At 32.9% G+C, this 11,759-nt stretch overlaps 1 protein-coding gene across 1 annotated transcript; it reads right to left on the bottom strand.

Moving 5' to 3' along the window:
• On the bottom strand, nucleotides 1–5,320 carry LOC143534861 (subtilisin-like protease SBT5.6). The gene is made up of 9 exons (XM_077029238.1): nucleotides 5,075–5,320; nucleotides 4,804–5,005; nucleotides 3,989–4,168; nucleotides 3,559–3,670; nucleotides 1,514–2,075; nucleotides 1,324–1,424; nucleotides 879–1,236; nucleotides 591–804; nucleotides 1–520 (listed from the first exon to the last, which is right to left on the bottom strand). Exons 1-9 carry the CDS (start codon nucleotides 5,147–5,149, stop codon nucleotides 6–8), a joined length of 2,319 nt encoding a protein of 772 aa, XP_076885353.1. The 5' UTR covers nucleotides 5,150–5,320; the 3' UTR covers nucleotides 1–5.
• Nucleotides 5,321–11,759: the final 6,439 nt, after the last annotated feature.

The raw sequence follows: 11,759 nt of genomic DNA, 5'->3' as shown, positions 1-11,759 counted from the left end.
GATCACTACATCATAGACACCGCAATGGGACTTCTAACAACATGCATCCCATCACTCCAAGCAAGATACCCGAACGAATACACGCCTTTCTCCACCATCGAACTTCCTTCAACCGTTAGCTCAAAATCCTTCGTCTCACCGACACGTTCAAAATGCAAAACCGGAGGAGTCACCTTAACCGCAATCCCCATTGGTGACCCTACACTAGCAAAGTAAACACTCCCTTTACCACCAACATTTGTAACCGTCCTTTTAACGGTAACTTTGCCTTTTATTCCCGGGAAACTAAAAGTCGGGTAGTTTAAGTCTTGTGTAGTTTTCGGGCATGTGACAGTCGGGTTGGATTTCAAGTCACCACGGTTGCAAAGAAATGAAATGTAATCATTGTATGATGCATCATAGACAAGCCCGGGATCAGCTGCCTGTTCGGGCCTGAAATGGCCCGACCCGTATTGAAACGGGTCGGCTTGATTCCCTGATGCATCGGTTATTTGCGTCCCAGCGTTGTTTACTGTCCCAGCTGCAATTCAAATTCATATTCATATTCAAATAATATTATTAATTTTTACATAAGTAAACATTAATGTTACCTGTGGTTATAAGTGCGGATTTGATCGCTGCACTGCTCCAATCGGGATGGATTGCTTTAAGCAGTGCAGCTGCAGCCGCCACGTGCGGGCAGGCCATTGAAGTTCCTGAAAGGAGATTGTATTTAACTCTTCTCGGGTCATCCGCTATCTTTGTAGGTGCATTGCCACCAGTCCATGCTGCTAATATGTTCAAGCCCGGTGCAGCTATATCGGGCTGTTGAAATAAACCAAAGTTATTACCTAAATTAGTTAAAAAGTTTTTTTTTTAAATTAATAAATGTTATAAACCTTGAGGATCTCGGGTGCGATTGCATTTGGGCCTCTACTTGAGAATGCAGCAATTGATGGAGCGGGCTTGACATTTACCACGGTTTTTCCAGGATAAATATACGCAGTTCGGGTTTTTGTCGAGTTTATGTATTCAAGAATCCGTATTGCATCATCTGATGTAACTGCAGTTGCTGGAAGAACGTGAGCGTCTACGATCAACTCAGCTCCTTGGGCCGGGCTGTTTCCTAAAATGTAACCGATCCCACCGGCCCGTTTCACTTCCATCCCTTTTCCAACTCTCGTCCCGTTCCCTCGCAAGCAAAAGACTATTTTACCCTTGGTTTTTTCAGGGGATAGTGAGCCAGGTAAACATTGACTGCATCATTTATTCATATCAAGATTATATAGTAATGTTTTGTGTTAAAATATTAAATAGTTAATAATTAATTAATTAATTAATTACCCTGCTATGTATGTGTTTGGTACATTTGCATTCACAACCTCTGCTGCATAAACAAGTGGATACATTTTCTTACGTAACTTGTATGGAGCTACTGACTGACCCTGTTAAAAAAAACATAGTCTTGACTTTTTAGTTTGACTTTTCGGTTAGGCGATAAGTATAGTTATTATTTAGGTAATGAACTATTAACCTTGATTCTTTGACCATTTCCTAATTTAACCGTGGCGATAAAAGCCCGGTCAATGGAACTAGCAGCAACCGTTAGAATCCACGGGGCGTTATTAACCACTGTCGATTGGGCCGGGCCTTCATTCCCACCACTACAAACCACCAAAATGTTATTCTTAGTTGCCTGCAAGGCCCCAACTGCAAGCCCATCTTCAGTAAAATTAATCGGGCTAGATGACCCGATGGAAATACTAAGTATATGTACACCGTCACGAATAGCATCGTCAAAAGCGGCTAACATATCTTCAAACAGGCAAGTGTTCCCGTCTTCTTTACCTTTATTAGGTACGGCCCAACAGACTTTGTAGATGGCCAAACGGGCCTGTGGGGCCCCACCATAAGCGGTCCCACGGGAAAACCCTCCAAGGGATGAGGCATTGGGTACCCCACGGCCTCCAACTGTGGAAGCAGTGTGGGTCCCGTGCCCGTCCACGTCACGTGGGGACCGGATATCAGCTGTGGCATTTAGAGGCCCGTATCGTGCTTCGTAACCTTTGAGATAATACCTAGCTCCTATAAGTTTCCTGTCACAATATAAGACTCACATTCACTATACTTGGTTTTTTAAATATTATTCAACTTCAAACAATGTATTATTTGATGGTTATGTCATGTGATTATTGTGAGGGACCAAACATAGTGGTCTAAGGTACAAATGAAAGAAGCATAGGTCACAAGATGGCTAAGAAAGAGCCAAATGAAGTAAACACTAGTGTCTTGTATATTAGGTCAGACATTTTGTATTATATGAAATGGACAATCTTTGCTTTCCAATCACACAAACATATTCTTAATCCAATTCAACTCAGAGCCAAATGAAGTAAACACTAGTGTCTTGTATATTAGGTCAGACATTTTGTATTATATGAAATGGACAATCTTTGCTTTCCAATCACACAAACATATTCTTAATCCAATTCAACTCAGAGCCAAATGAAGTAAACACTAGTGTCTTGTATATTAGGTCAGACATTTTGTATTATATGAAATGGACAATCTTTGCTTTCCAATCACACAAACATATTCTTAATCCAATTCAACTCAGAGCCAAATGAAGTAAACACTAGTGTCTTGTATATTAGGTCAGACATTTTGTATTATATGAAATGGACAATCTTTGCTTTCCAATCACACAAACATATTCTTAATCCAATTCAACTCAGAGCCAAATGAAGTAAACACTAGTGTCTTGTATATTAGGTCAGACATTTTGTATTATATGAAATGGACAATCTTTGCTTTCCAATCACACAAACATATTCTTAATCCAATTCAACTCAGAGCCAAATGAAGTAAACACTAGTGTCTTGTATATTAGGTCAGACATTTTGTATTATATGAAATGGACAATCTTTGCTTTCCAATCACACAAACATATTCTTAATCCAATTCAACTCCAGCCATGCATTGCATGTTGGGACACCATCATCATCATTGGTCCATTCTATTATAAAAGATTAAAATCCTTACATTGTTTTTAAATATGACTTGTAAAATAGGAACAGTAAGCAAAAAAAAAAAAAAAGGTTTATTGGATTTTAATATGGTATTGGTCGATAATAATCTCTATTCATTTTATCGTCATTGGCGGTCCCAAATTTTAAAAAGTTGCCCCCAATGGTCACCCGTTAAAAAGGACTCTACGCTGCTATACTTTTTTTCCGAATTTTAAACTAATATTTTAGGGCTTTTGATCGGAAGGAGGATACGTGTCAATTGATGTAAAACTTAGTTCGAAACGGTGCTCCAATACGACAAAACAATGTTTCAATTCGGGTGTTTGAACATACAATTAACAAAAATTAAGCCGTTTGAATCACCGTTTTAAACTAAGTTTTACATCAATCGACATGTATCATTCTACCGACATGTTAAGTCCTTTTCAACAGGAAACCATTGAGACCAATTGTTTTAAATTTAAAACCGCTGGTAACGAAAAATGAATAGGAATTATTATATTTTAATAAACCAAAATAAAAGGAGAAGAAAAATATTGGGTGAACTGACCTATTACAATGTGTGGATTTGAAACTGGGCCCAGTTTGGCAGATACCTTTCCAAGACTCTGGAATGGGTCCCATTCCTTCATCACTAAAACTCTCTGATTCTGGCCACACTCCTTCACCAATACACAAATTTATCATATTAAATAGTTTAAATAATACATAAGTACATAATATAAGTTTAATTAACTAATTAAGAATAATTACTTTTGAACATTTTAGTATTTTGAGTTCTAGTAAGATTTATGCTAACAAGAAGAACATATATAAGTACTAGTCAAATCTATTGTATCTTAGCGTAGTCGAATATTTTTGACATCCATATGAAAGCGGGGTCCATGTCATGTTTGTTCGTTGACGTTAATGGAGAACCGTTTTGACAATATATTTTTCGAAAAGTTTGATAAGATTTAAAAAAAGGAAAAGAAAGATACCACTATCCATCATGCCAACAATGACATCTTTGCCATATTGAGATTTGAATAATAAGTCTTGTCTATCCAATTTATTTGGCTTTAATTCTTCTTCTAATCCTGAAAATTCCCATGATCTTGTTGTATGCAATGAATATTCCCTTTCATCACTTGGTATCACCTTCACTACCTCTTCCATATCTAACCATATATAACATATTCATATTATATTAGTCATGATTTCATGATCATATAAAATAAAAAGTCTATTCTAGATTAAAATCAATAAATATTTATAAGAAATATTGTTTTCATTTAAGAGTATTAAATGAAATATTAAAAACTATAATTACTAGTTTGCTTAAAATGATTTCTATGTATATAGTAGTTCTAATTTCAACTTATCATTAAACTAGTATCAATATAATAACCATAACCATGCTTATTCTTGCTTAACATTTACACTATCAGAAGTCGAATAATAGTTGTAAAGAGAAACAATTTATTTTTCTAAACTTAGACTAAAAATTCATTGGGATGAAGGACGTGATTAACCCTTTTTAGAGAGCAAAACTAAGTCTATTAAAAATAAAAGTTATAGAACGTGGGGTCAAAACAATACTATTTATGACTAAGTAACGAGAACCCAATATTCACATGGTAATTTTTTTGTTTCATAAGAAAGAGACATGGTAGACTTTTGTATAAAGCAAATCTACATATCTTTCTTTATTTCTTTTGTAATTTACTATGGTATAAAACTGTCAACTTGCAAGTGGTGACAAATTGGGTACTACTTCACATGAGGTACAAAGTGGTTGGTGATAGTGATTTACCGGCAAGTTGAGACGCCTCTTCAACGGTAAGTAACGCGGCGAAGCCGTTAATGCTATGTTTATAGCTATAAAGAAGGGATGATCTTGCTTCCTCTTCAAACTTTTTGACTGAAAATAGGTAAGAAGCATGAGTTTCCTCAATTTCATCCAATGTTTTCTTTCCATTGTGATCATCATCATGCCTTAAGTAAACTATGTACACCTGCCCATTAATAATAAAAACAAATTATACACATGCAAAAACCAATTGTAGGATGCATTATATATTAACCTTGGTGTCAACACATGAAGTTAAGAGAGGTAGAAGAAGAAGAAGTAGTAGAAGATATATAAGAGAAGTGTTCATGGTTGTCTAACACTTCAAAGGCAATTGATGTGAATATGAATATTATTATGAATATTGGAGTGATTTGAAAAGGGTATTTATAAGAATAAATGGTGTGCCATAGAATCTAGGGGTTTTATCAACAAATCAATCTTGAATCTAGGGTATGTATAGAAACAAATAAGAAAAAACAAATGATATATAAAAGCTTTTAAATTCCTGTCAAATTTGACTATTTTAATTTGAATATAATATTGGTTTATATGTTTACTTTATGTTATAAGATATAAGATCACAAAACACAAAAGAAAATAAGGTTAAAAAATTAAAGTAAAGTAAATATTTTACCCTTTTTATACATGACCACCCGTATAGTAGCTGTCTTATATAATCTTCTTAGCATATATGTTAATTTGAATTAGAATATATATTAATTGTAATTTATTATGTAGATAACTACGATTTGTTACGATATCTTATCATTACTAGGATTTATATTTTGATTAGGTTTCTTTTTATAATTATTCTAATTATGATACCTTTCAAATCAATTGACTAATAATTGATGCACATATTATGAGGATTTTTATTGTTCTTTAACAACATAATGAATTTGAATGATTACAGTTTTGTAGTTATAATTATTTTTCAAAGCAGGTATACAAATATACAATCAAATTTCTTTGAAAACATTTTGCCAGATGACCCGCTAATTAAAAAGGTATTAACTAGAAGATAAGAAGAATACACGATATATTAGTTAGGATAACGCTGAATTGAGTAGTTAGATTTAGATAAAAACATTATCACTTATTTTTATAGATATACTAGTTAGAGGCCCGTGTATTACACGAATAATTGTTGAAAATTTTAAACTTTGACCATTAAGTGAAATACAGTCAACAAATTGATCATATATTGTTAATACAATTACAATTGTTACATAAATTACATAACTAAGATTACACAAATATGTTACAAATAGGTAAAAACTTTCTTTTACACTACATTTGTGATTGTATTAGCAGGTATACATTGTTTTATCAAAAATCAAATTTTTTAATCCATGTCTGCTTGTAACATTTAATAAAGTAACATATAGGCCTGCTTATTTTCTTGATAATAGCTATAAATAGTTGTCCGTGTGACAAAAAAGGTTCTCCAAGTACATACCAACTCTAGATAAATGATAATATATATCCATAATACTAAATAAAAAAATAATCATACACATAAAATATCATAGCTTTTAATCAATTAATATAATGTCATTTGAGAACATCCTCTCATGTTTACAAAAAAAACATGATTATCCCAAAATCCATATACCTGAACTTTGATGATATAATTATCCTTAGAAACTTTACAATTTGAAATTTATTGATCATGATAAATTTGTTGTCATTAATATTCTGTGTATGACAAAATATTAATTGATTTTATATTTTACAATTAAAAATTATATAATCACGCAAGATAAAAACCGAAAATATATAATATAACAAAATGATTTGTTAATTTCATATGAATGTAATTGCCAGAAAAATGAAAAATACATACTAACATTAAAACCATATTCAAATAATAATGATTATTCTGAGGTAAAATAATATTAGAAGATTTAAAGTTGCATAAAATGAATGTATTGATTCTTATTTATAATCGTTGAAATTATGGCTGCCACTTTTACACGTAACATGAAACCCAACCCAAGAAAACCTGTACCTGGACCCAAACCAACCTGACCCGAGAAACTCGAACTCAATAAAATTATAACCCAAACCTGAACCGAAGTAATTCGGGTTGGTTCTTGGGTCCGAATTTTAGGTTTCGGGTCAACCCGAAAACTTTTAGTTTTAAAATCATATGTATTTTTAGGTATTAAAGGTCAAGCCTTAGCCGCTGACGTTATCAGAATTTAGTTCAAATCGATTGTTCTCATTCCACATATTATGAATCGAATGTTTATTGTTTATTATTTTAAATATAAACTATAATAAAACACTTTAATTAACACTTCAAATTCACTAACCGTCTATTGTCGTTCCATATGGAGAATACTTATTATAGGTAGTAATGAATTTAGTTGGAATAAACCTATAATCTAATGTCATATATTGAAATTACTTAAAAAATAAGAACCATATATAAAAATTGGTTGAAAAAAAGGTGAGAATGGCTATGGTATTGACAAGTGGCAAAAATAGTAGGCTTTTATTAGAATAGATAGTTACATCTTACATTTTTTATAAGGATCATTATCATTGCTAGCATTTTAAAATTTGATTATTTTTGCATTTGCCTTTATAATAATAATAATAATAATAATAATAATAACAATAATAATAATATTTTTAACATCTTAGGCCAATCCCATATCGGCTATGGATAGAAGAGATTGTTGGTTCATAAGTAAATGTCTTACCTCTTAAATCACCGACACGTTTAAGCTTAATTCAAATGGACGAAAAGAGAGCTCCAAAGTTAAGCATGCCCATGTGAGAGCGTGGCGGGACGAGTGACTTCTTGAGAAGTCGTCACATGGGCAACTAAAAACAAACGTGTGAGCTCTTCTTGGGCAAAGCAAACAACATTAGTGGTACGAGGGGTTGGATGTTACAAGCTGTATAAGAGCCACTCCTGTGTCGCTCGGGATTGTGAGGCAAACCTCATCAAGGATGGTGAGTCCCCGGAGATGTCGTGAGGTACACATTAGGCAAATCCCACATCCTTAATTGGATTGTGGAGCAAACATCATTGAGGATGATGAGTCCAAAAGGTGGGTATTTGTAACACCCTAGGCCAATCCCATATCAGCCGTGAACATAAGAGATTTTTGGTTCATAAGTAATGTTATGTCTCTTAAATCACCTATTGGTTTTAGACTTAATGCTACTGGATGAGGGCGGGGCTCTACAGTTAAGTGTGATCAGATGGAGTAGTATCATGATGAGTAACCTCCTAGGAAGTCTCTACATGGGCAACCTAAAACAAATCCGTGAACTATTTGTGGACAAAACAGACAATATTGGTGATGTGAGGATCGGATGCAACATTATTATACTTTAAACCTTTTGTTATTACAATCACCCCATTAAAATTTGTATGGCGTATCTACCTACTTGTTAACGTGTGTTGTGCGATTTGGTGTGTTGTGCGATTCGGTGTGGTTATAGGTTAAAATCGAATCAAAAATCAATTTTGTGGTTTTTTGATTTTTCAAAACAATTTCGTTTCAGCTTTGTTGGTTTTTTGTTTTCAGGTTCAATTCTGTAACGGATTCAATTTTTACGGTTTCCCTAATCAACCCAAAATAATTGACCCAAGATATTGATACTTGGCGTAATATATTTTATTTTTATAAAAAAGGTTTATGGTTAATAGAATTTTGAACATTAAGGTATAGAATATCTTAAGCTAATACGTTCAAAATTAAAAACAAAAAAGTCATAAATTCAATAACATTCGGTTATCGGTATGTTTCGATTTTAATGGTCAAAGTTCGGTTATTACGGTTTCTCGTTATTTTGATTTGGTTTGGTTTGGTTTTGTTTTTCGGCTCTTCACAAACCCAAACCAAAACCAATATTTTGATTTTTCCTAAAGTCCAAAACTAAACTGTCACTTTTAATTTGATTTTTTTTTTGGGTTTTTCAATTTTGGTTAGGTTTTATACAAACCTTTAATTGGCACATGTCCCATATTTAGGGTGTCCATCTCAACAATGCTTAAATGTTAAACTAGATAAAAGAAACACGTGTGTTTAAAAAAATAAAAAAAAAGTTAAATTTAATAATATACATAATAATATATCTTATGGATTCATAATAATAAGATATAAATAATTTCCTATAATACATAGATTAGTAAGAATAATTTGTATATATTTTAAAAGAAATCAAATGGAAGATTGTGAATCTATACCAGTTAAGAAAAAAAGAAGACTAACATCAATTCATCCTTGTTGAGTTGGTAAACCACAAATATTTTAAAAGCAATGTAGTGGATTCGATTCTCACCAACAATATATTTTTCATTTTATCAATCATGAAGGGGGAATTGTAAAATTGAAAACTTGTACACTTGACGGCATATAACCTATGTGAAGAGTCTAATTAAATGACATGTTAAGTTAATAGGTTAGATGATTAGACATTATTATATTTTTGGTATTATTATGCTTGAATTGTATTACGAGTAAAAAAAATTGTTTAAACCCAATTTACTTATGTCATTTTCAAAACATTTACCAAAATATGAATTCTATTCTTACTAGGCACACTATTATGTTATATCTTTTTGTTAATTTTTTGTATGTTATTGGCAAAATGATATAACAAAATTAGTGATTAGAAACTAATTATGTAAAAAAGTTTTACTCACATAATTTAAATTGTGTAACTCATATACTATACGGATACCTAACCTTCAATTTCATAAAAACAAGGTATACCCTACAAGAATCAAATAATTAAGGCTCAATTAATTTTGGATTGAAGAAGGATGAAACTTTTGCAAAAATATAAGAGAAGCAACTTAAGATCAGATCTACCATAGGGAAAGAATTTGAATTATTTAAACTTTAAAGCTTAAGGAAGCCATAGTGGTGTAAACATGCCCCTCACATTAATTGATTTGTAAAAATATTTAAGGTTTTTATATTTTTACAAATATCATAAGAGCATTCTCAAACACGTCCTTTAAAATTATGTGAAGGGAGTTTGCAAATTATAGAGTGAGGTTATAAGTAGTTGTGAGTGTAAATTATAAGGTGAATAAAGAAAATGTAGTGGTTTTTTTTGTAAATTTGGGGAAACTTTATTTGCCCCTATTTAGTTTTTAATATTTGTTGAGTTGGTTGTGAGTAAAGAAGAGAGAAAACTGTAATGATAAATGTATAAAAATAATAATATTTTATTAAACATAAGAGAGAAATGTAATGTTTTTTAACGAAATTATAGATATGGGGATAGAGAACATGCCGGGAATGCTCTAAGTGGTTGTGAGTAGAGGAGAGAGAAAATGTTATACGGGATTGATAAATTTGGGGTTTCACTATTTACACCGTATAATATTTTAATATTTTTTAAAAGTAGTTGTGAGTGAAAAAGATAGAAATGATAATGATAAAAGTATAAAATGTGTTAATTGAAAAGTAGAGAGAAACTGTATTGATTTTTTTTAGTATAATTATATGATGATAAGATATATATGAATATATGATAGGGAACTGAATGCAAATGTTGTTACATGATTTGTTCATAAATTTTTTAAATATTTCACACTACTTTCTCTCCTTAGGCTGTCCTTTATGGTGGGGGGCTTCGAAGCCCCTCCACCGTGCCACGTCAGTGCCACGTAACCACCGGGGGTATCGAAACCCCATCCCCGCTATGGTAAAAACCCCTCTTCCGCGCTCATTATATATATATATATATACATATGTATGTATGTTTGTGTGAGAGATAGAGAGAGAGGGCCCACTAAAAACCCATCTTCCGCGCCCAGCTTTGCAACCACCCTGAGCACCAGCGCCCCACCACCAAGGGCGCCCCTTGGTGGTGTTGAGCGCCCAATGGCGCCGGCCAACTCAGCCAACCCCGCCCCATAGCGGGTAGCCTTACTGACACGATTTTTTTCTTGGTTTTGATAATATAAATAATAAGAGTTAGAACAATTTTGAAAATAGTTCTTATAAACTTTTAAAATTTTCAAAAAGTAAACATATTTTTTTTTGGGAACTTAGATGCCCACCTCACCCCACCCCTAGTCTTGCATGCCATTTTTGGATGACCTCTGGGTCATGGCGTAATTCTAGTAGGCTTCAATTTTTTATATAACTAAGATCTTAAAGAGGTCAAAGTGGGCCAAAGAAAAGGATCATATGTGGTCATTTTTGCATATTTTCTTTAACGTTTCTATAAGCCTTTACTTTCTATTTTTGACTCGCTATTAATAAGGTTAAGTGGACCAACAATGAAGACGAACATGCTCATTGAATAAGTGTTCGAGAGAATATAGTAAACATCCGTGGTGTTTAAAGTGATGATGATAACATGGTCAACTGCTACCTATCTTGATCGCGTGATAGGATCTCTAGTGACGGTCTTTGTCATACATATGCGCAATCTCTCATACCACAAAAGTAAACGATACCTAAGGATCTATGACTCTCAAGTCAAATAGAAGAAAGAAAATTTTCATCTAAAAACAAGCATATAAAGACAATAGATAACATAGAATCAAAGTGTGACACAACTTACCATGATCGAGCGGTCCTTTTGGGGACCAAGTCTAGGTCCATTTTGCAAGATTCAAACTCCTATGCACCTACACCTCTCAAACTTCAACCAACTAAGAGCATCCACAACAACAAATCTTTACAAACCGTTATATAAACGTCACATCATATTTCAAACTTTTTTAAAAAACCTTTAACTTTTCTACAATAACAAATCTTCATAAATCACATTGAAAATATTATAGCAGTATAAATATAATATATCCATTAGATAGAGAGAGCGAGGGTGGCCCCACAAATGTGCCACGTCAGAAGTTTGTTGCAGGCTTGTAATCACAAGCCCCACCTTCACAAACTAGCTCCACAAGTAAAGTTTGTCACCTAAAAGTC

This window comes from Bidens hawaiensis, unplaced genomic scaffold (genome assembly GCF_021521415.1).
Source record: "Bidens hawaiensis isolate Kalapana, Puna unplaced genomic scaffold, B.hawaiensis_p1.1 tig00010347_1, whole genome shotgun sequence".
Classification (NCBI taxonomy): Eukaryota; Viridiplantae; Streptophyta; class Magnoliopsida; order Asterales; family Asteraceae; genus Bidens; species Bidens hawaiensis.
The sequence above is the reverse complement of the archived record's forward strand: the minus strand, read 5'-3'. Positions and strand labels throughout refer to the sequence as shown.

Excerpts from the sequence above, each read along its gene's own strand:
- LOC143534861 (XM_077029238.1), bottom strand. The coding sequence starts at position 5,149 with ATGAACACTTCTCTTATATATCTTCTACTACTTCTTCTTCTTCTACCT. Across the intron at positions 3,671-3,988 it reads TGTTGGCATGATGGATAGTG|GAGTGTGGCCAGAATCAGAG; the intron begins GTATCTTTCTTT and ends GTATTGGTGAAG. Across the intron at positions 2,076-3,558 it reads AAATCCACACATTGTAATAG|GAAACTTATAGGAGCTAGGT; the intron begins GTCAGTTCACCC and ends ATATTGTGACAG.